Source organism: Penicillium cataractarum, assembly GCF_028827025.1.
Source record: "Penicillium cataractarum strain IBT 29864 chromosome Unknown utg000011l, whole genome shotgun sequence".
Taxonomy (NCBI): domain Eukaryota; kingdom Fungi; phylum Ascomycota; class Eurotiomycetes; order Eurotiales; family Aspergillaceae; genus Penicillium; species Penicillium cataractarum.
The window spans coordinates 121,801-147,818 of record NW_026622747.1 but is presented as its reverse complement, the minus strand read 5'-3'; the positions used below and the strand labels follow the sequence as shown (position 1 = coordinate 147,818).

Here is a 26,018-nt window from a genome sequence, read left to right as displayed (position 1 = left end):
TGCGAAAGCCCTTGGAAGGAAGCCCCGCTTATCGGGGATTCTGTCCTGGTCATAGGCTCAAGGGCCACGAGAAAAGGAACCAAATGGACGGTCAACGAAGACTCGACGGATCCAAGCTAGTCAGATTGTCAGATGGATGGATGCAAGTGAATAATCATTACATCTAAGTTTTCTAATTGTCATGATTGCCGGTCTAGTTCCTAGTCGTGGCAGATTGAAACCTTTTAAATAGTCTACGGGCTCCCAAGGTTCCTTCTTTCTTCCCCAAAGGTCCCCTTGATAATTCTCTCCTCTGAGCACCTTGCGAGAATCAATTCCAAGTCAATCCAATCAATTGCCATCATGCCTCTCTCCGGACACTGTCTCTGCAAGGCGGTTACTTACACCGTCGACATCGATGCCCCTCTGCTGACTGGCTACGACCACTGCGACGACTGCCAGCGCCAGAGTGGTTCAACCTACTGTACATATTGCTCTTGATAATCTATTGAGCAATCGCTAACTCTAGAATAGCTCTGGTCGCCGTCGTCCCTAAGGATAAGCTGACCATCAACGGCCCCACCAAGAGCTGGGCTGGTAAGGGCAGCTCCGGTCTCGCCGTCCACCGCATCTTCTGCTCCGAGTGTGGCTCCCCCATTGCTCACGACCCCGATGCGGCTCCCGAGATCATTGCCCTGAAGGCTGGTACTCTGGATACCGAGATTAAGAAGACTCTCAAGCCGGTATGTGTCGATCCTAAAGTGACGCGCATAGTGACGGAGATGATCCGCACGGCTAAAGGATGTGGGGCTAACTACTTTTTCCTTCTTTTCCCCCGCAGGACACCGAAATCTGGACGCAGAGCAAGTTGCCCTTCTGCCAGGAGCACCTCGCTAAGCCTTTTGAGGGTATGCCTCAGTAAGAGGTGGATGTTGTTGCCGGGGAATTTTATGAGATTCTAAAGAAACAATGTTCTGAACGCAAGGCGGGGCTTTTGTCTAAGAGGTTCAAGCTGGCTGTGTTTTTATTATGATTATGACACGCGATACGAAAAATAAATCAATTATTCAATCACCATTCTTGATATTGTCTCACACATAATACTTCAATGCAATAAGCCGGAAATTCGTCCTCGATTGTCTGAAAAGGGGTATTCTAGATGGCCACCCATGAGGAACAGATCTCACGGAACATTTTAAGAAGCGATCGCAAGACCTCTCAAGCTGACAGGGTCGCAAGATATCCATGGAATTAAAAGAACGCCAATATCACCATCTTAGTTCTGGTTATTTCGCAAATGATCAATTGTGTTTATATCGATTATTCTAACTACCATCATGTCTACCGGTACCTTGTTTATACAAGACTCACGCACCGGAGTCAAATACGAGGTTCCCATTCGTCGAAACGCCATCCAAGCCATTGATCTACGAAGCATCCAAGCCCCTACGACTGAAGCCGACCGTGCCGATCAGATCTCCCGGGGTCTGCGAGTCTATGATCCAGGTCTCCAGAATACGGCAGTGGTGGAATCTGCCATCAGCTTCTCGTGAGCTCATTCCAGAGCCGTCAAAGATTAAGCTAATCGAGCCGACTAATTTATAGGGACCATGAACGTGAGTCGTTGATATTTCGGGGGTATACCTTGGAACAGCTCTGGCAGAAGGACTTTGAGGACATGTTCCATCTATTACTCTGGGGAAGCCTGCCCACGAATAGCCAGCGGACCCATTTGAGTGAATTGCTCGCCCAGTATATGGGGGATGTTCCTCCAATAGTGCACCAGGTTATTCAGACCCTGCCGTGCGTTTGTCGATTCCATACTATCTTCATCGCTAGTTTACTAAAGCTTTCCTTGTAGAAGAACAACTTCCTCGCTACCACTGCTACTAGCAGGGCTGACTGCGTACCTCTCAACGATGCCCGATGCTATCCCTGCATCATCAAATGCGAATTTGTACCAAGACGATCTCGATCGCGCCGATAAATTAATCTTGCAAACCGTTGCCTGCTACGCGGTGGTATTTGCTGCTGCTCGCTGCCACAGCATGGGTATTCCTCTGCAACGCCCATCGGTGAATCGAACATATTACGAAAATCTGTTCACAATGGCAGGGCTAGTCGACTCCAAAACCGGAAATCCGGATTCAGTCAAACTACACAGCTTTCGTCGCTTTGCCATGCTCAACGCTGACCACGGTATGGCTCTGGTAGTATTCTCAACCTTGGTAACGGCATCCTCTCTGACCGACCCCATATCATGCCTCATATCGGCCATTACAGCTGCCTATGGCCCACTACACTTTGGTGCTACCGAGTCTGCCCAGAATGCGCTCCGAGAGATTGGAGAACCCACAAATGTCCCGGCATTTCTGGAACAGGTCAAGGCCGGCAAGCGAAAACTATTCGGGTATGGACATCGCGAATACAAGGGCGTTGATCCTCGTGTAGAGCCAATCAGAAAGATATTGAAAGATCTTCAACCGGAATCTAATCCGCTTTACAAAATTGCCGAGACTATTGAGGCTGCTGCTGCGACGGATGAATATTTTGTTGCTCGTCGATTGTTCCCCAATGCTGACTTTTACGGGAATTTTGTGTTTACTGGAATGTCAGTGTCCCCTCTTTCTGTCTCTGCGAGTGGAATACTGAGATTTCGTACTTCTGTCCAGTGGCTTTGAGCCTGAGATGATTCCCGCGGCTATGCTTGCTCATCGCATCACGGGAATCATGGCACATTGGCGAGAATACATGGGTAAGCCCCTGTGTGAATGAGCCGAGATTCGGCGGGTTCTATACTGACAGTCTTAGTGACACGCGGGAAGCTATTTCGACCGTCTCACATATATACGGGCAATATAATGCCTGCGACGAATCCTGCCGCCAAGATATGATGGTCTGGTGGTGTGGTAGTGTTGGTCGAGCTATGAGTACCACTTTAAATCGTAAAGTTCTAGAATTGCTGTCCGATATAGTACCAATAAGACGCTCTATGAAAGTTCCTCTTTTACATTAGGAAAGCTACTCTAATGCTCTAATTGTTTCAAGACTTGATGGGAATTAAGATATGAGCAACGCAGAGATCCAAGGGGCGAGCAACGGTGATAACGTCGAGCCGGTAGAGACGACCCCATTGCTATCTCATACCGGCCCTCAAAAGCCGTACTCGGTGTTTACGAACACCCAGAAGCGCTTGATCATTTTGGCAGCTGCTATAGCATCCACTTTCTCCCCTCTATCAGCCAACATCTATTTTCCAGCGCTCAACTCCATAGCAAAAGACTTGGGAGTTAGTCCTTCGCAAATAAACCTGACAATCACCACGTACATGGTAGGCTACCCTCGCAACGCTCATCAGGCAAGTTCTGAGAAGTTAACCCAGTTTTTCAGATATGTCAAGGCCTCGCGCCTATATTTACAGGGTCTCTAGCTGACCAAGCAGGCCGCCGACCGGCGTATATCATATGCTTTGTTCTGTATATCGTGGGCAACATTGCTCTTGCCCTGCAGCACTCGTTCCTTGCCCTCCTCGTGCTTCGTGCTATCCAAAGCTGCGGGAGTAGTGGAACCGTCGCCCTTGCATCAGCCGTGGCCGCAGACATTATCACATCAGCCGAGCGAGGGACCTACATGGGTTTGACATCTCTGGGGAATATTCTAGCTCCCTCGCTGGGCCCCATAGCTGGGGGCTTGTTGACCCAATACTTGGGCTGGCAAGCCATATTCTGGTTTTTGGCTATAATAGCGACTGTATTCTTTGTGGTACTTTTGCTATTCTTCCCCGAGACTTGTCGAGTTATCGTTGGTGATGGTTCGATTGCCCCCTCTGGCTGGAATCGACCGCTTTGTGATTGTGTCAAGGCATCTCGATCATCAACAACTACATCTTGCGTGACCAAGTCCTCAAATTGCCGGGACAAACACCTTTCAATCCCAAATCCCTGGCCCTCGCTGAGGTTACTCTTCCGACTCCCCGTCGGGCTAGTGCTTCTCGCGAATGGTGTCATCTTCGGTAGCTATTACGCTGTTACTGCTGGAATGCCTGCTCAATTCGCGAAGCTGTATGACTTGAATGACTTGCAAGTGGGGCTTTGCTATATCCCCGCTGGTTTAGGTTCCTTGCTTAGTGCAACTGCAAACGGAATTTTAGTTGACTGGAATTATCAAAGGATCTGTACGAAGGCGGGAATCTCACTGGAGCAAGATCATAAAAATCACTTGCTATCATTTCCAATAGAGAAGGCAAGGCTGCAGATTGGAATACCTATGACTGTGAGCTCACTTCAAACTTCCCGTCCGTCTCTATTTTAAGTCTTGTTGGCTAGTTAATGAATCGGTAGATGCTCGCTAGCGCCGCCATCGCTGTATATGGATCATTCCTTGCTTATATATTCCCCTTTTGGGCAATTCTTCTCATGGTATTCATCTCGTGCTTCTGTATGACTGCGGCTTATAACATCATGAACGTGCTGATCGTGGACTTGTACTACACGACCCCCGCTACTGCAATGGCAGCTAATAATCTCGTTCGATGCTTTTTGGGAGCAGGGACGACTGCTGCGGCCAATCCATTGATCAATGCTATCGGGACACAGTGGACGTATCTTGCCGTTTCCGGTGTTCTCGTGGCGGTCACTTCTCTTCTGCTTCTTGTGTACTTTAAGGGCTGGAATTGGCGCCGGGGTCAGGCTGAGTCACTATTACCATCTGTAACCTGTCGGTGATTTTTGGTTGAGCTTTTAGTTAGAAATATATAGGGACGGATATATCGTTCAATATGCACTTTGTAGCTTCAACGTTATTGCTCATTCGATTCTTGAGTTTCTATGACCTCTAAACGAATAACAAAATGATCTTGTCGAACATTCTTGCTGGCCTTTCTCTACCTTTTACTACATTCTCTCCTCGGCTCATCCCTCTTACTGGAAAGCAGTTGCAAATTAGATACCCGAGTCAAGCCTGGATTCAACCTGGATCAACTCTCGACGTCCAAGGTAAATACTAGAAAAGGCGTGCTGTACCTGTCTAATGCAATTTCAGATACCGGTCCGCGTCCAGAAATCGGGACTGTTGGTTTGGACTGCAATACTCGCTACTTGATCCTATCTCTGGACTTGGATGTAGTTTTCCCAGGCACTGGCATTCAGACAGTAATTCTCCATTGGTACCAATCAAATTTCACGTTCGATTGCAGCCGAGATGGAAACTTAAAGGTCCTGAAACCCGGTGAAGATGATGGTTCCTCCCATACTGCGCCATATATTGCACCGCAGCCGCCGCCAGGAACGAACCATCGCTACATCTTCCTACTGTTCAACCAGCCACAATCTTATGGATTCCCTGAGTGCTTTGCACATATTCCTCCTCAGACGAAGGATGCACGCAGCGGTTTTGATATTCGGGAATTCATGCTTGCGGCTGGGTTGGATCCGCCCGTGGCTATAAACTATTTCTATGGTCGACGGAAACCGAGTCATGAAAAGCAGCCAATGCCTTCTTCGAGCGTGACGAAAACTTATTTCAAATCTTTGGATTGCCAGGTTACTGCAAGTGCAATGTAGGTGATTACAGGAGGATGCTAGGGAATGATCGGAGATATCGTATATAGATCGAAAACACGAATTGAAATCTACTTCACTACCCTTGAATTCGTGAGGCTACCTTCACGGTATGTGTATACTCAAATCGGCTGGTTAGCCTACCTTATGTATCACCTTTTGTAGGTGTCATTCAGGGACTTTGTACTTCCTAATCTACCATTAAAACGACTTCAATCCCGCCAAGGCCGGTTTGAAAGACTAGTCCTAACTCCGAGCTAAGAATACCTGGCCATCAAAAAGTCCACAGGGTCCAAGATTGCTGGGCCTTTCTTTTACTCCAGCGTTACTGAAATCCCAAAACCATACCACCGTGTGACCTGCAACAAACCCGAAAGACCCTTACAAACTCGCCATCGCTGGTAATTCCTACCGATACCCCCCGGGCGCAGCGACCCACTCAACCAAGACATGAAAGGTACACAAGTAGGACACAACGCATTGATCACGGAGACGGACCTCGGATGTAACTTCAACTGACTATATACTTTGCCCGTGAAGCCGCGAGGCAAGCATCAGATTTCCCATTGGAGAGCCGCAACAAAGGTTCCCCTTGTTGAGTGGGATGCCTGATGCCGAGTCTAGACGGGCGTAAGTGTGGGTGGCCCTCCCGAATGTGGTGGCACTAGCTCCAAGTCACAACCCGGGGGATCTAATCCACTGGTAGTGAATGAAATATCTATATTTTGTGGAAGACCCTACAATCTCAAGTTTTGATTGAGATTCATGAGATTATTCAGGACCATCATGGGGCAACTACCTAAAAGCGTCAAGGTTCGATCCACCTGTAACGCTTGTCAACAAGCGAAGATTCGTTGCGGTCATGAGAAGCCTTCTTGTCGTCGATGCCAGAAACACAAGATAGAATGTATCTATAGTGTTTCACGACGGCTGGGGCGTCCTGCAAAGAAGAAAGATCAGAAAGTTGGCTCGGAGACTCAAAGTCAGAGTCCCGTTCTTGAGATTATTACTGATCCGTCGGAATGCGAAAAGAAGCCACGGAAGCCTTCTAAGAAAAAGGGTCATCTTGGATCAAACCCAAATTCGACTTTGCGAGCTCGATCGGGCCGCAATACGGAAAAGGGAGTCGATGAAGATCGTTTGAAGGAAGCCGTGGAAAGCACAGAAAATCAATCAGGTACGGGACATTGACTTTGTATCCTCCGAGATAAAGAAGCTTACTGGGTGCAAGGACTTGAAATAGATTTATCGTCTGATAATTGGATTCAAGAGCTAATCTCAAATCGCATCAGTGGTACTTTGGACAACGCCGCATCCGAGTATCTCTGTGCTGATATTGATATTGAAGACTCCTTTGATCCAATTCCAGACTTTCTAACTTATTGCGCCGGACCTGTCACGTACCAGCAGTCGAGTGCATGTCTATCTTCTCAGCCAGCAGGCTCGGTGTTCTCGTCAGCATATACGAGTCTGGAGAAAGATTTTAACGCCTTCCGGCATAACTCTACGTCTGGCGAATTCGCTGAAACGCCGGCCTTCAAAGACACCGGACCTCTTTCATGGGTTTATGAGACAGGAACTCGACTCGATTTTCAGTGCTTCCAAGACCCGTGGGCCTTTGATCGAATCCCCTCGACCGACCTTCTAGCGGAGCAACAAGACCATTGTTTCAGCTTCCAGTCTCCTGGTGGTAGCCATGACAGCGAGGCGTATTCGCCCGACAATCCAGACCTATTTACAGGATCTGAGGGGTCATCTACCTTTGGCTGTAGCTGCTACAAGCACGTAATGGGGCAGTTAGTCAAATCAGGCGTTAAGTCTGGAGCCAGTGGGTGCTCAAATATAGATGGTTTGCTCGCATGTCAGAAAGATCTGGTACTCCAGACAGAGGCCATTTTGCAATGTAAAATGTGCTCTCAGTCCGAGAACCAGGCGATCATGCTCATCATCATTATTGTCGCGATTGATAGTCTGCTCACCGTACTTGACGCTGCAGTTACGCCATCCAGGGCTGGCTGTTATGACCAAACGACCGAGACTGGGGAAACAACAGCGGGAAGAAAAAAGGATTTCGGAGGAGGGTTCATGTCAAACATTCATGCTTGTCCTTTACTGGTAGGAGGGTTTCCGGTTCCAGCCGAAGAAAAAGCCTGCTTTATCCGACAGGTGCTACAGGCTCGGTTATCGATGCTGTTGTTGGCCGTTCGGAGGATTCGTGTGTGTATGCAGCAGCACCTGACGGCAGCGCTTTCCCGTGGTCGGCTATTGATGATTATGGAGACGGACAGACGACTTCAGTTGGTGATGATGAAGATCAAAATGGCTGTCAACTGAGAGGCGTTGGGGAACTCGGTGAAGATATTAAGGAGTGGCATCTTGATAATTGGGTATCACATACTGGTCCATTGCGATATATGTTAAGTGTGCTGGCATTAGTGGAATACCATCTTCTCCTCACAATTGGGAACTTTGTACAAAGGCGAGCAGAATGTATGTGCCATGTCGAAGAGTGATGGCTCCAAGATCAAGGCGCATCTGTACCGTGGAGTTGCGTTATCAATCACCAAATGGAGGAATAGAAGCATCATTGAACAGCATACCAGAAAGCCCTAGCGTGGATTTGTCCGTGATCTCGATTTAGTAAACTGGTTCCAAGGATGGCACGTCCCAGGGTGTCATGGTGTGACCAACTGTGAGAATCAGGCTGCCAGGGACTGTCAATTGTATCAACATGAACGAATGAAGGTGGAGACACACTTCAGTTCAGATTTGGGGCGTCTGGATGCGTTTCAGGGAAATGTATCCCAGCGCATCATCTCTCAGAAGCATATCTTCCATCCAGTTAAGGTTGATCTTTGAAGAGGTTGCCTGAATGAACCTTGTTGGATAGTGTGACAGTATAGAGTAGGCTTCAGGCTGCGAGATTTCTCGATCGGTGAACAGTGGAGTCATCGAATCTGACACCCTTCGATGGAGTAGCCTCAAATCTAGAACGATATCCGTTGTTCAGTCCGGTCAGGGAAACGAAAATGAATTTCGAAAGCTCTTGCCAATGTTCAATAGAGGCGTTGAAGATTCTGTCGGAACTTCAGAATGTGCATGCCGTTGTCAACGTTGAAACCATCCTCGACTTGATCCATCGAGTCTGCGCTCAAGGAAACAGCATGGTTCAATGTAAAGATTGCACCAAGACTCCGCAATCGTCCATTGTGGCTCTTCCTGCTCTGTCAGAAAAATGTTTACCACTTCTCGAGGCGCTGTGTTCTGCATACGACATCTCCACTCAACCCGGTTTCTTCGACTCGGCTATGCTTGCCTTTGAGCAGCCACCATCACCGTTCATCTGCATTCGCAGTAAAGTCATTATGGGGAAGACGGAGCTTGACGAGGGCGAGTCCCGACTACTGGTTCGGACAGTGCTAGGACGAAGTTTGATGAGGCTGGTGCAGCTGATGGAAGGGTTGAAGGGGATATTTTTGGTCATGTCTAAAAGCTCTCAGATGTCTCACAACAGTACCTCCACCTTGCGTGCGTGTGAATTGTCTGTGGAAACTACTATCAGCCGATTGGCGGTGTTGATGCAAATACTCGAGGGCGATGGCGATCATGTACCGCTATTAAATTAAGAGTGCTGGGTAACTGTGAAGAAGGCTATTGGCGACACAAATGAGCTGCAGTTGAATATAACTGATTGTTGAAAGCTAAAATTTGAGGCGACAATATGTAAGGATGTGCTCCATTTGCACTCATAATCTCCCATTTTCTGGTATTGATTGCTATCCCGGACATTCAATGCGCTTTGTCGGATCAAAAGACTAGTGCGGTAATCAGGACCAGGTACGTTCAAAGGTACCGATCCACTGGCCCCAGCCGATGACCTTGCCGACCATGGCGCGCTTGATGTCGTTCTTGGTGACCTTCTCAGGGTATTGGAACTCAAGACGGGCATTCAGTGCGATAATCGTATAGACATAGCGATGACTGCCATGACCATAGGGTGCCCCAGCTCCGCCGTATGCCGTGCCTAGAAGGTTTGGAATGAACCGCCATCCGGCCGCCGTTTGGCGTGACTTAGCAGCTCCCTCCTCTTCCCTGATATCCGCCGGGGTTGCGGTGTTTGCTGATGGTGGAATACCCCAGAACAGCCCATGGTGAAGGACTAAACATGGAATTGGAAGGTCAATGTCCTCGCAGATCAAGAGGTACTCCTTGACGGCCTCGTTGCATTCGGGGGGCGTCCAGCGCAGGTTGGGCAAGCAACCGATGCGATCTTCTGCTAGACAAGTGTGATGGGGGAGAAGTTTCGAGCCAGAGGGACCACATTCCGTGGCCTCGAGGGACATGGTGGGCTTGGGGATGTCTTTGAATGCCGGGTCATGAATGATTTGGCGCGAGTCATGGCCGCGAATGGGATAGAGGAGTCGGCCCAGGGCGAACTGGAGGGAGTCGAGGATGACGGCCATTTTGAATCTCGAGGAGAAAATGTGAAGAACGAGACGCAATTGCGCTGTTTAACTTCACGGGTAGAGACGATTCGTGAAGGAAAAGAAAAGAAGCGATTCCTCATTGCGAGAAATCCCCTCTGGTCCTGCCTGAAATGCCTGAAATGCCTGCAAAGCCTGAAACGGGCCGGGACCGGGCAGGCGCGAGTCGCACAAACTGCGCAGGTCAAGCCGGGGATTTTCTTTCAAGCATAACCCGACTCGAGAGGGTTTTCTCCCTCTCATTTTATCGAAATATCTCATTGTTGCAACTGGCGATGGCGGTGATGGCCGTGGTCGAGATGGTTGAAGAGTGTCAAAGTGGGTTGGAGTGTGTTCCTGGTGGATTCTCCACTTTGATGACCGCATCGTCCCCGCTGAGGTCAGCCATTATTCAGCCCTGTAAAGAGAGCTGCAAGTTGGTTTCCGCCCGCATCCGGTCCTTTTGCTTGGTGGGCACTGGGAAGTGGAATGAGTTCCATGGCAGGAGAGCTGTGTGCTCTTCCACTTTTCACCTTCTCTCTCCATGCTCGCGTCGATTCTTGCCGCGTTTACACCTGCGCCCGATGACGGGGTTCAACGGCGACCCCCACGGTATGCTGGCGAAGACACCACCCCGACCAGCCACCGAGAGATCCTCGGCTGGTACTCGTACGGTATCGCAGCCGAAGTATTTGCGGTGTGCGGTGTTGGTAAGTTGACCGCTACCCTGGTCATTTCGCAGTCATCCCTACTTACCATGAGCGAAATACTAATTGCTCAATCTAGGGTCATTTCTACCCTTGACACTCGAACAGCTTGCTCGCGAGAATGGCACTCTACAAAATAGCCATTTGCCCTGTTGGGGTCCCCAGGCGCCGGAAAACAAGGGCGATGAGCAATGCATGGTCGGAGTTCTAGGACTCCATATCACCACGGCTAGCTTCGCGATGTATACTTTCTCATTGGCAGTGCTGATCCAGGCGTTGGCCTTGATTTCGTTCAGCGCCCTGGCTGACTATGGTACGATTGCATAGTTATGCGCGAACTGCGGTCTATAGGAAACGAGTGTGACCAGCTAATCCCATGAGTTGATTAGAGCGAAACCGCAAAACATTACTCTTGTCCTTCGGCTTCATCGGCTCGGCGACTAGCATGCTTTTTGTCTTTGTTGCACCTTCGGTTTTCATCCTCGGTTCGATCCTCGTTGTCATCGGAGTCACCTGCCTTGGCTCGTCATTCGTCGTACTCAACTCTTTTCTACCCTTATTGGTCGCCAATGATCCGTCGATCCAAAGTACCCAGCCTGACCGGGGCGAAGAATTGTCGAACTTGGATCGGGATGAGGAACCCAACGAATGGAACTCTTGGGACGACAGTGATAGTCTGGATGGAATGCCTGCTGACAATCATCCCGCGGAGTCTCTGGAAGATGGATTGAAGTCGAAGAGCACACAATTCTCTTCGCCGGAGCTGCAGCTATCTACCAAGATTTCATCCAAGGGAGTGGGTCTCGGATACTGTGCGGCAGTGTTCGTACAGATTTTGAGTATTATCATGCTCATCACTCTCAGCAAGACCTCTCTCGCCAAGGCGTCGGGAACCCTTCCGCTACGCTTTGTGTTGCTGCTGGTAGGAATCTGGTGGTGTGCATTTACACTCGTCACTCGCCGCTGGCTGCGTGACCGTCCTGGGCCTCCATTGGATACTTCATCGACTCCGGGAACTGCCCGCTGGCGCGTATGGCTCCGTTTGGTGGGCTTCGCGTGGAAGTCGCTCTGGCGGACGGTCACGATCGCGGTGCGACTGCGAGAAGTGCTCATCTTTCTCGTCGCTTGGTTCCTCCTCTCGGATGCAATGGCCACTGTTTCCGGCACGGCGATTCTGTTCGCGCGCACGGAGCTTCAGATGAGCACAACCGCTATTGCCTGCTTGTCCATTACCGTCACTCTTTCGGGGATGGCGGGGGCATTCCTCTGGCCGCACGTTTCTCGACGATTTGGGTTGGAGTCGAACCACACCATTATCTTGTGCATTGCCCTCTTCGAGATCATTCCATTGTACGGAATGTTGGCGTACATTCCCTTTGTGAAGAAGTGGGGGGTGATTGGCCTGCAAAAGCCATGGGAGATCTTCCCATTGGGCATCATCCACGGCATCGTTTCTGGCGGCCTGGCATCCTACTGCCGGTCCTTCTTTGGGTTGTTGATTCCCCCGGGCAGCGAAGCAGCCTTCTACGCCCTATATGCGGCCACCGACAAGGGAAGTTCGTTTATTGGGCCAGCAGTGGTCGGTGTGCTTATTGATGCGACTGGCCAAGTACGGACAGGATTCTTCTTCATTGCCGTACTGATCGTGTTGCCTATCCCATTAGTCTGGATGGTGAATGCCGAGAAGGGTCGTCGCGATGCTCTGGTCATGGCGGACACGCTGAAGGAAGGGCATAAATCGCACGGAGGAGCCACCGACGATGCACAGGAGGCTGAGGGTTTGCTAGCCCGCGAGGCGTAAGTGTTTCAGGGATCGGCACCTGGTGTTGTTGATGAGTTATGTTATGTCCATGATGATGAGTACTATATAGATCATAGAGACTTGGTATAGAGGGACGTTGTCGTCCAATCTATTATCCACTAATGAATGAATGCATTTCTTCTCAAGGTTCCATGACACCATACGATATATAACGTCCATACGGGCGCGTCGAGGTTTCGAACTACCTAACCGGTAGTTTAACGGCCCTGGATTGGGGCAAAACATGGCACTCTAAAAGATTCTAAATTTTTGACCGCATTCTATTTAGGTACAATATCTCTTTAAATACTGCAGAAGAGTAAATATTCTATCTAAATCCCGTATCTTAGTTTAAATACTGTATCCTAGCAGATACTGTTGGATTCATCATGTGCAGATATATATTTCTCCCCACAGGCCAGAGGTACTTGAAACTTGGACCCCCCATTTCCATTGGACCCGAAGCACATATAGATCTTCATTACCTCGAAAATCGCCCTGTCTATAATTCTAGTGTCCTTCTGGTGTCCTTGATCTTTGGTCATGATTTATTCTTAAAATAGTGAGGGCCTAATCAGGAATGACGTCGCGAGGGGGCCGACAAGATGATCAACTTGTAGCGGCGACGATGGACCAACAAGGACAATTTCTGTCTACTTTGAGATAATATTCTGGGGAAAAACTACAGTCTAATTGACGGGTCCACAGCCGTTGCAATTCACATCATAAACTGCCCGACGTTTTAAAGTCCTGGTGTCCGTCTGTGCTGGCACAAGACTCCGCCTCAAAATCCACTCGCCCAAGGCTGCAGCCTCCTTGATGATCGACAAAACCCGATCAGGCTGTTCAATTCACCAGTCCAATAAGCTGAGTTCGCCCCCAGATTATTGCTGATATTGTGTCATTGAGATTCTGTTGTAAACTGCCTATTGCCAATGCCCCTAACTGAATACATAAATAGGAACGAGGCGCATGGCGGATCCCATGGAGGATTGTGGAGAGAGCAACGCGTTGGGTGGAGACTGGGAACTCTCGACATACGAGGCCAACCCACTGGTTCAAGCTAGGCAGCCTGATTGCGGATTATTGATGATCATTGAAGTTTGTTCTTTTCTCTTGCATCGTTTTCTTCTAGAATTTTTTTTTTGTAATCTTTCGCCTTCGCGATCTCGTCGCTATGCTATTTCCCTCGGTGTTTGTGATCGCGCTGAGCTTCGCGATCGGAGTGCAGGCACAACCACGCAGTGTCACTAATACCCCAATTGATGGATGCTCGACACTTCCTAGCTGGAATAATGAGACGAATATTGCTGGTCCGTGGTCATTTCAGCTCACGGGATGTCGGAATGGGACAGCCTTCAATGGCGCATGCAATATCGAGGGCTATGGAGCTACCTGCGACGTGAAGCGGTCGGCGGGAGATAAAGGAATTGAACATGGAATTGTATGTCTTTCGGGTTGTTGAGTGTTTATTTGGTGTGTTTAGTCGTAGGAGGCCATCGGAGACTAACCAATTGTTCGTGTAGATTACCATCGGCGACAGTTTACACAGTACGAAGACGATGTTCCGCTGTAACGGCGCATTGCACACCTTCGAAGCTTATGTTCCTTCCGGCGCTAGCGGGTTAGATTGGCATGCGATCGGGATTCGTCGAGATCCTAGGACGGGCGAGATGGAATGGGGACTGGGCTCCAAGGAAAGCGATTCCGTCGAGGTATATCAGCAATACGCCAACGGGGAATCGGTTGATGGCTTCCTGCTGGGATCTCAGGGTCAAACCAACTGGGTGGTCCGGGATTCTGGCTCGGAAGTGAGCACTTTGGATCACCGGCCGTTTTGGTCCCTTCGCCTGGCTGGATCGAAGACGAAGCGACGGGCTGGCGAGTATGAAACTCAGCTTCGCATCGATAGCAGTTAAGGAGGATGGGTTCGCATATTGTCGATGGACCGACATGCATCATGAGATCGCATAAGCGCATGTGCTGGAGTTATCTGCATTGTGATTTTTGGAGTTATTATACCCCCCTCGAACTAGATCGAGCTCGTCCTTCAAGCCCTGTAAATAGTCTTTATATACACAGTCATTATCACTGCCTGCAGTGTTTCCTGAGAGACGAAACAATACATGTACCGTCGTGCATGACTCCGCGTTAGCGTGCAGCTCAACCCATTCATCATGGCCAATCATGGCCGCATAGCGGATCCTGAGAACTGCATCAAGCGCAAGGTTAAGCCGATTTCGGATGGTATCTGTTTGGCCCTGTCTTAGTATCTGGAATAATGAATCTTGCCCCGCGCATGGAGGGGAAAACACAGAAGCTGGGTGACCGTTTGGCCTGCACCAACTGCTTCAACTCGAAATCATGGAGCCAAAATTGACCCATGTCTTTACTCTTCAAATACAGGTTCCTCAGTCAAGTGTCCATCTTGGAACGCATCCTAGTGGCTCTCACAAGCATATTACTCCATTGAATGCCGGGCTTTTCCGCGGTGTTCCCAACACCCGAGGCGAAGGCATGGATGCCACACTCGTGCCCGGTGGAAGTGACTGGGTGCTACATGACCCGGTTACGGATGTGATGCAGATTGACGTTCGTACCCAGGGCAAGCTTTCGGATGGATCGGGCGTGTCCGTGCAGTACACTGGGTATCTAAAGATGGATGAGAAGGCGAGACGGTTTATGGCTCGCGGACCGGATGCTCAATCCACGGAGTTTGAGGATCATGACTGGTGGGTACGACCAGTGATCGAGACTGGCGGTAGGCAACATGGCTCCCCGATTTGTCTTTTCGCGGACGACATGTTAATTGAATGATCTTTTGTCTAGTACCTCAGTTCAAGTGGACGGAATCGAAGCTTTTTGTGGCCCGTGGGCGATTCAGCGTGGAGAATGACCAGCGGCTTGTGGAGTATCAGATCTTCGAGGTTGGCGTGTGAGCAGACGAGGAAGAAGATAGCATGGAGGGTGAATGGAATAAAGATTCCAGCGACAATGCTGCTTCATAGTGTGCCGTACTTTGTATTTCCAAATGTCCCCTCATTTCCGTCATCTCCGATCATCGCAGCCACTTGGGAAGTTGAAAGCTTCAAGTATAAACTGAGCTCGGTAAAGCTAATTTCCTCGGTCGGCGGCTAAAATCAAGGCACAGAATGGCCCGATGGCTCACAAGCGACCGGAAGGCGTCCTTTAAAAATACGGCCAGTCGCGACTGAATCGGTCAAGGCGAACTCGCCGGTCCGAGTAATTTGCCCCAGAGAAGGCAGCATTAGACAGTTCGACATTGCATCTTCCTCTGGCACCTCTGCAAGCCCGTTGAAACCCGTTGAAATATGAAACTCATCCGCGAGCTTCCCTTTTTAACCCGATTGCTGGTGCCACTCGGGGGAATGTTGAAAATGTGGGCATGCCCCCCGTCTCACATGGGGAATAGCGGGGGATGAAGCGAAGTTGGAAAAGTCTTGGCAATCACCACCTCGTGACTCTCCTTTTTATCCACCTCCAGGGTCTCGCTACCCCAGAAACAGCAAAGTGGGTTGATCTTATGCTCGGGTGAATTACCGCTCGTAATCTCCTCTTTCATCCTAGCGCCATGCCTTCGATCCTATGATAGGTGCGAAAATGCAGCTATTGGACCTGTTAGCCTAGCTTTCACATTCCCTCGCTACTGTAGGAGGAGACAATATACCAACGTCTTACGACTGGCTGGCAGGAACTGCTCATCCTGGATGTAACCGAAACCGACGTGCAATTGGTTCCCTAGCTCTCTCCACAATTCCCCGGATCCTCTGTCTCGGCACGCGCCGGAGGACCATATAAGACTTGTTTCGAGCTGGGGCATTGTTTTTCGAGCTTAATCCAGCAATGCAGCTTCCTCAGCAGGAAGATACTCCTTGATGACCTCCATCTCCTTCTGCTCAACCTCAAGTTGGCCGCCGACTTACGAAGTACGTTACATAATTAGTAGGCAAGCTAGCAAGACAAGTGATACTGTAAGGAGGGCCCACATAGTTGTTCGGATATAGATCATGCTAGGCGTACGAATTTCATCTAAATCAGAATAGCGCTCCTGGCCCGACGGAGCCTCGTTGGCTTTAGGAGGATATCTCGCAGTCAGTGCCTATAGGGGAACCCTTCCTGCGCTTTTCCCCACTCAGCCGCAGCCGTTCTCCCGCAGCTTAGCCTTACAGGAGGCTCCCTCTGTGCTCTCCTTGGCCATAACATCGGCCCCCTCGTTCCCTGCCTCGTTCATGTGCCTCGGGGCCCATCTGATCCGGATCGTCCACCCGTAGTGCCGGAGACGACGATCCAATTCGGTATCTAGTTCGATCACGATCCCTGCTACCGGCCCACAAAAGAAAATAGGACCTAGGTTTACATCTTCGTGATGTAACCTTCTTTTCAGGGTCTCGATAATGTCGGGCTGTCCCGTTATGCACACACCTTTCGAGAATCATCCATAATTCTCGTACGTTTGGCAATTCAGGGCATTACATTTCTCTAGAATGTTTAGGCTAAAGATGCACTCGGATCCTTTTCGACTCTTATGACCGTCAATTGGCCTACATCCCCACTATTTTAGATGATTTTGATTTCAATATGAACGGAAGGAACACTCTGATGGAGTGAGTTCAAGTATAAATACCCCAGGCTTCCTCGCATCCATTGAGAACTTCACTTTCATATCATCACCGTGCATCCAGCCGGCTAGTCGTTCAAACTGTCCCAAAGATTCCCAAGTCATTTACAATTGCTCTTGCTAAGCTGAGCCTTCCACTATGAAGAACTTTGCACTTATCTTTGCTTTTGCTGCTTCAGTGGTCCCAGCCTTGGTAAAGCCCACTCCACCTATTTATTACGCGGTTTTAGGTAACTCTAACAAACTTGACTTATTCTTTAGGCACGTCCAGCAGTAGACGATTCGGACATCAAACCGCCCTACCCTATGGGCCAAGTAGGGTGGGTTGGCCGGCTTTCCAAGGATGGGCCTACAGAGACCATCTGGGCTGATGATCTGGACGTATGTATTAGATGATTCTGGTTTGACTTTGTATCTTTGTACATAGCTAATACTCTATCCAGGATGTTGATGTTATTGTTCAAGCCAAGAAGCCTGGATTTTCCATCTTTGATGGTTCTCTGGATGCATTCAATAATGCAATCGTTTCCGAACGCAGTGTGACAGAGGGACGCCTTGAAAAGCGAGAGGTATGCTACTTCTATGCTTGATTATAATTAATACGCAATCACTTGGAGCTAAGCGCTAACATTATATAATCTGTTCAGAGATACTGCAACAATTTCGGCCAAGTTGGGGCCACCTCTGTTAACGATGGCATTGAGCATCTTCGTGGTGTCACTGCAGGGTGCTCTGTGGCGGCCCGTCAATGCATCCGTACTACGTGCAATGGCGGAGCGGCTATTGTACTCTGTAACGACAACTACAACGCCATAACAATTCCCTGTGGAACCGTTGCAACCATGGCTCAGGATATTAACCGGAACTGCATGTGGGCGCCTAGTGCATCTTGCACCCTGTTTGGATGCAACGCTTCCGTTTATGTCGTCTCTGGCCAGGAATTTGCTGATACAGGAGGTTACAATGTCATTGTTGGTACTTGCGGTGCATTTAGTGCGTCAGGTCAGTCAGTCTAAGTATGGTCAAAGGCTACAATATGGGACTTTTAACCTCAATTGCGACTACTGTATTTAGCGTTGCGTTAACTTACGATTATGCGCAACTGCGTTTGACTGAGAATCGCGAACCATGCTCCTAGTGCTTAGAGGTAGCCAAAATTAGCTTTTTGGAAAGATGAAACTGTCAAGATTTTTTGGGTGGTGAATTGTAAGGTAACCCACAAAAGCCCACGCAAAGAATCTAAAACTGGAACTGCCTACCTAATCGCCTTGACTAGGTCATCAAAAGTAGCCTCCTAGAAAGGTGGGATTCACGGGGCACTTTTAGAAGTAGTTCGAGAAAAACGAATACCAATGCAAGGCGGCATAAGCAGCATATAAAAATAGATCTGCATTTCTAATTAGCTGGCACTAGAGGCAGTCATAGGTAGTTTCTCCTAGTGTTTAATTTTATTTCCAGAAAGCCGAGAATGTCTTGGGCTCAGTATTCTCAAAATATTTAAAGCTCATTCCCTCATGATATGAGCAGGCTATAAGGATCATAGTAAACCCACCTTCTACAGTTTGGTTTCCTCTGCTTAAGAAGCCGATTCTTTGCTATCTTATGTCCAGTCTCGCTTCATCCTATCTTCTCATGCGCACATACGCTTCTTGTCTACACAACGCTTATATGTACCGCGCATAAATCTGACAGTATGTTATTCTTCTATAATCTGGACTCTTAGTATCTCTCTTGCTAATTCTGATCTACTATCCTAACGTCAAGTCTCCCATAAAGCCTACCCTTCTCCCAGGAGCATCTAGTAAAAGCGATACTAGACTTTATCTCTGCCGCTCACCTGCCTTTCCGAATTATTAAGCATACCCAGTTCAAGGGGGCATGAGTATGAGTTCCCTATTCTAGTAAGGGTGGCACGGGACATTCTCTCAATCCCAGCAATTGGTGCAGGAGCTGAGCGATTATTCAATTACGCTTGCGATATCTGCCACTAGCGTCGTGGTTAATTGAAAATAAGAACGATCCGAGAACTGATGCTTCATCAGTTCGCCAGCCGTGCGGCCCAGGCCACAAATGCGAGCGACCCAGAGACCTACTCCCTTAAAGAGGCTTGACACTACATACACGTGCTGGCCACCACATTGTCTAATTCCACTCCATACATACATATTACCCTTCACCACGATCTCAACCTCCCGAAACTCTCGAAGGAATCTTATAGCAGGAAATAGCTAGTTCCGGCCGTTGGAATACTCCAACTGATCATTGCCCGAAATAGGGGTATTTTTAGCGATTCCAGTAACACCTCAGGGTGCGTTTCGGCGGTTGTAAAATTCTCTCATGGTGGAACAAGTGATCATTAATTCAACAAAAAGTCATTCATTCAAGACCGTTTAAAATTACTGCCCATCGATCTTTGCCTATTTCCGAGATAAATCCGACTGTCGGAATGGTAATGCAAAGGGCTGCGCTTGGGGAAACTGAGATGCCTTACGTTCGGACAAGTTCGCTGTGTAACTTTCTTGCACACCTACTCCAAGTTATGGGATCAAGATTCAAATAACCACTATTTGGATAGTGAAGCCAGTTATTTTAGATGGCTAATGGTACGGAAAGAAGATATGTAAAGACATTAGTTGCTAAGAGAAATGTAAAGTAAGAAGCTACTGCTCCCAAAAGGCGTCAAAGAATCACACTGCCCTTGGCGACGACCCAGCCCCCGTCTAAGAGAATAATACTAAGTTTTATTGCTCAGTCTAAAGATGAAGGAAAATATATCTCGGGTTAATGATTTTGATGGATGTGGTAAGGAGTCTTAAATATTACAGAGATATAGTGGGTAATCGCGCGTTTTGAATTAGAATAGTAGGGAGACTTACCCAGCGTGGCCGAATCGGCTGTGGATTACGGTATAGTTAGAGTGAGTCGGGAAAGAAGGCTAGTTAACTCAGTCGGCGGCTAATTAAAAGCCCGAAAAAGGCCCGATGGAAGCGATTTCTGGTGCTATTAAAGGGCTAATGACTCAATCGGCCAAGGTCAACTCGCCGGTCCGAAGAATCGCGACCGATGAGTACACCACTCAGAGAATTCGGCCTGGATAGGAGAATAGAATGCCCCGTTTCAAGTTCATCGAGGTCTGTGAGGATCTCTGGACAGTCTCTTTTTTTACCCGATCGCTAGTGCCATTCGGAAGATTCATGCAATGGTCGACTTATCCCCCGTATCGGATGAGGAATAGCGGGGAGGAAGCGAAGATGAGAAAGTCGGGGAGGCGTCAAGCCCCTTAGACTGTGCATCCAATCATCACCCCAACACTCCTCAACTCCAGACCCTCCCAGAGGATCCAGAATCAAACTACCCCAGAAACAGGCCGCTTAGCTGATCTTAATCATCCTATGATTCCCGCATTCTATCCTCATTCAACCTAGCGTCATCCCTTCCATCCCATGATAGGTGCGAAAATGCAGCTGTTTCGCAGCTTTGACATTCCCTGGCTGGGATGAGACAATATCTCAACGGCTTACGACTGGTCAATAGGGCACTCCCATCCTGATCCTTGCTGTCCGTATTAGCCTGAATACAACCGAAGCTGCTTCCGCGGTTGGTCCCTAGCTCTCTCCGCAATTCCCTGGATCCTCTACTGCGGCACGTGCAGGGGTGGGATGAGATGATGGCCGCCGGGGGACCATGTATATAAGCCTACGAGGGGGTCCGTCCGTGTCGATCGGGTTCATTGCGAGGGTTTATAACGAGACCACACGATATACCGACTCTACGAGGCTCTGGGACTACGGGATTGTGTCGGTGTCGGTGTTACGGATATTCATCATCCACTCGATCACCAGCTCTCGATATGGCGACGACCGCGACCCAGACCGAGATTGCTTTGGAGAAGGCGGCCGCCAACCATGTGGAGGATACACTAGGTGTTGGCGCAGTCATCGAGGCCAAGCAGGCCACCGATGAAGAACATGCGCAAACCCTTTTCCAGGCTCTGCGTGACAACCGCAAGGCCGTGGCATGGTCCGTCTTGATTTCCATGTCAATTATCATGGAGGGTTACGATACCATCCTGATGGGAAATTTCTTTGCCTATCCCTCTTTCAATAAGAAGTATGGCCAGTGGTATGGTGAGGAAACCGGTTATCAGGTGTCTGCTCCGTGGCAGACTGGGTTGAGCATGGCCAGTACGGTCGGTTGTATCTTTGGTGAGTTGCTGCATCTTTTTTGTTCCCGGGCTATCATCTTGGGTTGTGCTTCGTACCTAATGCTCTTTAGGTGGTATTCTGAACGGCTACATGGCTAGCAAGTACGGATATCGTATGGTCATGATCGTCGCCCTGGGATTCATGACCGCATTCATCTTCGTCGTCTTCTTCGCCAACTCCGCTGCCGTCTTGCTCGTCGGTCAGATCCTCTGTGGTCTGTCCTGGGGTGTGTTCGCCACGATTGGCCCTGCCTATGCCTCGGAGGTCTGCCCGACAAACCTGCGTGGTTATCTCACCACCTATGTGAACATGTGTTGGGCTATCGGTCAGCTGATTGCATCCGGCGTGCTGTACGGACTGGTGAGCCGAACCGATCAATGGTCATACCGCATTCCCTTCGCTCTGCAGTGGATATGGCCCGTCCCTTTGATGGTCATCTGCTGGCTGGCTCCGGAGAGTCCCTGGTATTTGGTGCGAAAAGATCGTCTGGAAGATGCCAAGCATAGTCTCCGTCGTCTGGGAGGAAACAAGACCGAGGAGCAAATCAATGGTCAGTTGGCCATGATGGTCCACACGACTAAGCTCGAGGCCGATATTGAGGCTGGCACCACCTACTGGGACTGCTTCACGGGCGTTGACTTGCGCCGCACGGAAATCTGCTGTGTCGCCTTCTTCGGCCAGATTCTGTCTGGCAGCACCTTCGCCTACTCCCCAACGTATTTCTTCGAACAGGCCGGCATGCATGCCAACCGAGCATTCCAGCTGGGAGTTGGCTGTACCGGAGTCGCCTTTGTCGGAGTTGCTCTGTCCTGGTGGCTGATCACTTACCTTGGCCGTCGAACCTTGTACGTCTGGGGCCAGGGTATCCTTTGCACCCTGCTGTTCCTCATTGCCATCGTCAACTCGGCCTCGCACACTTCGGGCGGCATGTGGGCACAAGCCGCGTTCTGCTTCATGTGGCTGTTCGTCTACTCGCTGACCGTCGGCCCCATCGCGTATGCCATCGTGTCGGAGATTTCCTCTGTGCGCCTGCGCCCCTTGACCGTGTGCCTGGCCCGCACGGCGTACCAGGTGGTCAACGTTGTTTCGCAGGTGCTGGAGCCTTACTTCATGAACCCGACGGCCTGGAACGCGTCTGGTAAGACCGGTTTCTTCTGGGGTGGCACGGCCCTGATCGCCTTCACCTGGGCCTACTTCCGTCTTCCTGAGTCCAAGGGACGTACCTATGCCGAGCTGGACCTTCTCTTCGCGACAAAGGTTCCTGCGCGCAAGTTCGCTTCCACCCACGTGGACGCGTATGCCGTCGGTGTGTCCCCTTCGCAGGAGGGTCTTGTGCGCAATGAGACGACCCAAGAGGTGAAGGAGTGAAACGATGGTGGGAATACTATGGCATCGTTTATACGATACTGTGCGTCTGTTTGTTTTATTACCCGTTCTAGTCGAACAAGTTGCAAATTTAATGTGGAGATGAATCAATGAACCTGATTTATTTGGTCAACTACGCCGCGGAGGCAAGTGTAGTCTTCTGAGTATTATGGACTGCATGCCCAATGAATATTGTAGCCTATTCACAGAGTACTGTACATCTCTAAAGACTAATTTGTCTTCGGCAGTAGCCTTGCTGATGTCTTTGAAACATTGGCTCGGTCGGCAATTATTCTCCACAGCGGAGTCGAAGACTAACTGTGCAAGACCCTGGTAGAGCTCTGGACTGGGCAAAAAATGGCCGGCCCATCGAGGCCTTGTACATCATAATAATGCTGACGGTGCTAACAATGGGCAGAGTCAAACTCTATGTGGAGCTGCATTAGCGAGTGAGAACAGCCCGAAGTACTGTACATTAGCCTTATACAGTATGTATGTACTGTAGTGTCCAACTGCCTTCCTCGGGGATCGTCCGACGCCCAGCAGCCCTTCGCCTGCAGATAAATCAATCGATCGATATGACTGTACTTGGCTGCACTGCGATCAAATTATCAGGGTAAACCTCGGCACAGCCCACGACCGTTGCTCGTTCTAGAATTCAGCCTCTTGGTCATGGCGTTCGTCATGACGGATTAAATCGCGGGATTCAAAATAGAGATAATCTTATACACGGGATAGTCTTTGCTAAGCCTAAACCAGACAAAACGTTGAAGGTGAAACGGCCAGTCACTCGAGTCGATGCCCGTTCAAGGCGGCTTGTGCTCATGAGGATCATCTCGCTTACAGCTGACCCACCGGCGCCACGTTGATCGTGCCTTGTCAGGCTCCCGTTGGTGGTTGCCCCTGCGGCCAATGGTGACGAATGGGCGTTTCGGGTGTGGATATAATGGGTTTTGTTAGGAAGCATTAGTCCGATTGGTGGTTGAATGGTGGATGGAGAATGCGATTTTATGCAGACGAAAATATTCAGGAAGACATGAAACTTGAAGAATGATTTCTTGTTCTTTGCAGTTCGTCATTAGTGGTATCTTTAATTATACATGCAAAAAATGATCCTTGCGGTAGTAAAATCTACTCCGCAAGTACTCCGTCGTATCACGGACGGGGATGTCCTTTTTGACTTAAAACAAATTAATAATTAATCCAACTCCGTCCCTCGATCAGATCATGAATCGTCGCGCACGGACACCCGAACGGACCGTTCGACCTTCCACCCTGTCGGACGTTGCTGGTTTGTCGGGTTGAGATCCTCTTCACTGCTACTGGTTGGATTCGGCCGCTGGCTACCCATAATGGTTGTTGTCACGCCATGATACTCGTCATTCTCGCTGCCCGTCCATAGCTGGTGCGAGTCGTCCCGCCCATGCTTGGAACGTGATGACCGGTATCCCTGCGCCACATTGCTAGATAAGGGAAAAGATCCGGGGGTGCGATTGCGGCTGCGCGAGGCGGAGGAGCCGTCGCGGAGGAAGCGGATGAGTGGTCGCAGAGTCGTCAGACAGCCAGCAGTGATGCCGAGACCTGCCTCGACGTTGGACCAGATGGAGATCTGGTATGTGTTATCTATAGAAAGTGTCAATTAGATGAAGTTCTCGGAACTGCGGGCGAGAGCAGAGGAAAGCGGGTCCATACATAAAAATTCGGTGTCTTTGTAGTGGTGGACAAAGGGAATGCGAACAATAACCGCAGCACTCGCACTGTTCAAAGTGGACTAGTTAGCTCCGGTGGCCAAACGACGTCGTCAAGAGGCGAAAGGCCAAGAAGAGACTTACATGCAACCAATACCCAAAATGATAATAATGGCACTCTTAGTCCGCTGATTCATGCGCAAGTTCCAAATCAACGCCACTGGAAGGAGACCAATGGTCAGATCGGTGACGGCCGCACCGACACTGTAGAGGTACGCGATTGCAATGAGAGTGTCCTTGTTGACACAGGACCCATGGCTCGTGGTCGATCCCTGGTGCCAGAAGTATGGCACCGGATTGCACTGGAAAATGGTGAAGAGCAAGAAAACCAGACCGACCGCGGTGGAGAGGGTAATAGCCGAATAAAGAATCCAGGCATGCAGGCGATCAACCGTAATGCGCAACAAGGTGATGATAATCGAGACTTTGGCGAGGACGCAAGTGATCACGTAGAAAATTTGGCCTAGCCACCAGCACTGGACAGGCGCAATTGGAATTAGCTTCTCTGCCTGATGGCCTTGTCCATTGGATCTCGAATTCCAATCCTGCGATTCAACAGAGACCATGTACATACCAATAGCGCGTGTTCTAGATTGTCCGGATACTCGACAAAATACAGCAATTTCCGACCAATGCCATACTTGGCGCCTATAATACCGCAAATCGCAAAGGCCATATTCAATGCCTATATGAGAAACAACGTTAGACCAGATCATTTCAAACGTAGCGCATAGTTTCTAGCGCATCGCGCCCTACGATATGCGCATTGCTTCAATCTCGGTCGACCTACCATGGCTGATAGCATGATGATATCATCCCATCCAAAGGCCCGTACGATGCGGGTTCGTACAAAGCATCGGAGAAGGACACTGCTGAGGGAAATTCCGAGAAAGACCGCGGTGACAATGAGAATGGCATTGCTGCGGCTATCATCCTGGACTGCAGCCTGGACCGCAGCCTTGTAGGCGATCTCCTCTGTGGCATTCATGGCGGAATTGAAGGAGTCACGCTGTCACCAAATCCTATCCGCATCCAGGATGCGGTAGGAAAGATGGAATCGACCAGGGCGAGGTCGAGGCCAGAAACAGCCAAAAAGAGGGGGAGAAGAGGGTAGCTCAAAAATGAGGCCGGGGTTCCTCGTGGTTTTATTCCCTGAAGATCCCCACGCTATTGCCCGGCTATTATCTCCTATGGAAACCTTCACGAGAGTTTCTAGACCTCCACTTTTGCGCCTGACTTTGGTGCCGAGACTAAGGAGAACCCACTGTTCTGGTCTTTGCTCCAACCTGCTTTTTTTCTTGCCTCCTCTTTTCTCCTCTTTCTTGCCCCCTGCATGGTGTGCATGGTGGGCGTATCACCATCGTTCGGTACAAGTGGGGGGAATTGACTCTTAGGGCCGAGTCTATTTTTTGTCGATCGGCACGCGAATTGCAAAGTTGCCCCAAGATACTACTACTACGACTACTACACTCGGATAGGCGCGGTGGCTAACAGGGGAAGTAAGCCGGGTCGAGGCCGCTTTGCGGGATGAGAAGTTTAGTCATAGGGTGATG

The 26,018-nt window shown here is 49.6% G+C and overlaps 12 protein-coding genes across 12 annotated transcripts; 10 read left to right on the top strand and 2 right to left on the bottom strand.

The window, feature by feature from the left end:
- Positions 1-342: 342 nt before the first annotated feature.
- N7496_012826 (GFA family protein) lies at positions 343-901 on the top strand (the record flags this gene model as incomplete). The annotated part of the gene is made up of 3 exons (XM_056705739.1): positions 343-463; positions 514-722; positions 821-901. The coding sequence occupies 3 exons, from the start codon at positions 343-345 to the stop codon at positions 899-901; spliced, it is 411 nt and encodes a 136-aa protein (XP_056548962.1).
- A 415-nt stretch (positions 902-1,316) lies between these two features.
- N7496_012825 (putative citrate synthase) lies at positions 1,317-2,873 on the top strand (the record flags this gene model as incomplete). Its single annotated transcript, XM_056705738.1, has 5 exons — positions 1,317-1,528; positions 1,585-1,782; positions 1,841-2,590; positions 2,652-2,734; positions 2,791-2,873. 5 exons carry the CDS (start codon positions 1,317-1,319, stop codon positions 2,871-2,873), a joined length of 1,326 nt encoding a protein of 441 aa, XP_056548961.1.
- Positions 2,874-3,046: 173 nt separating this feature from the next.
- Positions 3,047-4,290, top strand: N7496_012824 (uncharacterized protein; the record flags this gene model as incomplete). The annotated part of the gene is made up of 2 exons (XM_056705737.1): positions 3,047-3,310; positions 3,370-4,290. 2 exons carry the CDS (start codon positions 3,047-3,049, stop codon positions 4,288-4,290), a joined length of 1,185 nt encoding a protein of 394 aa, XP_056548960.1.
- A 29-nt stretch (positions 4,291-4,319) lies between these two features.
- On the top strand, positions 4,320-5,540 carry N7496_012823 (YbhB/YbcL family Raf kinase inhibitor-like protein; the record flags this gene model as incomplete). Its single annotated transcript, XM_056705736.1, has 3 exons — positions 4,320-4,699; positions 4,924-4,973; positions 5,020-5,540. 3 exons carry the CDS (start codon positions 4,320-4,322, stop codon positions 5,538-5,540), a joined length of 951 nt encoding a protein of 316 aa, XP_056548959.1.
- Positions 5,541-6,323: 783 nt separating this feature from the next.
- N7496_012822 (Zn(II)2Cys6 transcription factor domain-containing protein) lies at positions 6,324-7,871 on the top strand (the record flags this gene model as incomplete). Its single annotated transcript, XM_056705735.1, has 2 exons — positions 6,324-6,714; positions 6,808-7,871. 2 exons carry the CDS (start codon positions 6,324-6,326, stop codon positions 7,869-7,871), a joined length of 1,455 nt encoding a protein of 484 aa, XP_056548958.1.
- A 695-nt stretch (positions 7,872-8,566) lies between these two features.
- On the top strand, positions 8,567-9,163 carry N7496_012821 (uncharacterized protein; the record flags this gene model as incomplete). The annotated part of the gene is made up of 1 exon (XM_056705734.1): positions 8,567-9,163. The coding sequence occupies one exon, from the start codon at positions 8,567-8,569 to the stop codon at positions 9,161-9,163; it is 597 nt and encodes a 198-aa protein (XP_056548957.1).
- A 201-nt stretch (positions 9,164-9,364) lies between these two features.
- N7496_012820 (YbhB/YbcL family Raf kinase inhibitor-like protein) lies at positions 9,365-10,000 on the bottom strand (the record flags this gene model as incomplete). Its single annotated transcript, XM_056705733.1, has 1 exon — positions 9,365-10,000. The coding sequence occupies one exon, from the start codon at positions 9,998-10,000 to the stop codon at positions 9,365-9,367; it is 636 nt and encodes a 211-aa protein (XP_056548956.1).
- Positions 10,001-10,544: 544 nt separating this feature from the next.
- On the top strand, positions 10,545-12,508 carry N7496_012819 (uncharacterized protein; the record flags this gene model as incomplete). The annotated part of the gene is made up of 3 exons (XM_056705732.1): positions 10,545-10,710; positions 10,787-11,020; positions 11,097-12,508. The coding sequence occupies 3 exons, from the start codon at positions 10,545-10,547 to the stop codon at positions 12,506-12,508; spliced, it is 1,812 nt and encodes a 603-aa protein (XP_056548955.1).
- A 1,135-nt stretch (positions 12,509-13,643) lies between these two features.
- N7496_012818 (uncharacterized protein) lies at positions 13,644-14,427 on the top strand (the record flags this gene model as incomplete). The annotated part of the gene is made up of 2 exons (XM_056705731.1): positions 13,644-13,952; positions 14,035-14,427. Coding segments are annotated over 2 exons (702 nt in total), but the record flags the coding sequence as incomplete, so codon positions are not given.
- A 445-nt stretch (positions 14,428-14,872) lies between these two features.
- N7496_012817 (DUF3237 domain-containing protein) lies at positions 14,873-15,447 on the top strand (the record flags this gene model as incomplete). Its single annotated transcript, XM_056705730.1, has 2 exons — positions 14,873-15,269; positions 15,338-15,447. The coding sequence occupies 2 exons, from the start codon at positions 14,873-14,875 to the stop codon at positions 15,445-15,447; spliced, it is 507 nt and encodes a 168-aa protein (XP_056548953.1).
- A 1,839-nt stretch (positions 15,448-17,286) lies between these two features.
- Positions 17,287-18,163, top strand: N7496_012816 (uncharacterized protein; the record flags this gene model as incomplete). The annotated part of the gene is made up of 4 exons (XM_056705729.1): positions 17,287-17,340; positions 17,409-17,528; positions 17,591-17,716; positions 17,795-18,163. 4 exons carry the CDS (start codon positions 17,287-17,289, stop codon positions 18,161-18,163), a joined length of 669 nt encoding a protein of 222 aa, XP_056548952.1.
- A 5,779-nt stretch (positions 18,164-23,942) lies between these two features.
- On the bottom strand, positions 23,943-25,453 carry N7496_012815 (putative integral membrane protein; the record flags this gene model as incomplete). Its single annotated transcript, XM_056705728.1, has 5 exons — positions 23,943-24,340; positions 24,410-24,474; positions 24,550-24,974; positions 25,040-25,150; positions 25,256-25,453. The coding sequence occupies 5 exons, from the start codon at positions 25,451-25,453 to the stop codon at positions 23,943-23,945; spliced, it is 1,197 nt and encodes a 398-aa protein (XP_056548951.1).
- Positions 25,454-26,018: the final 565 nt, after the last annotated feature.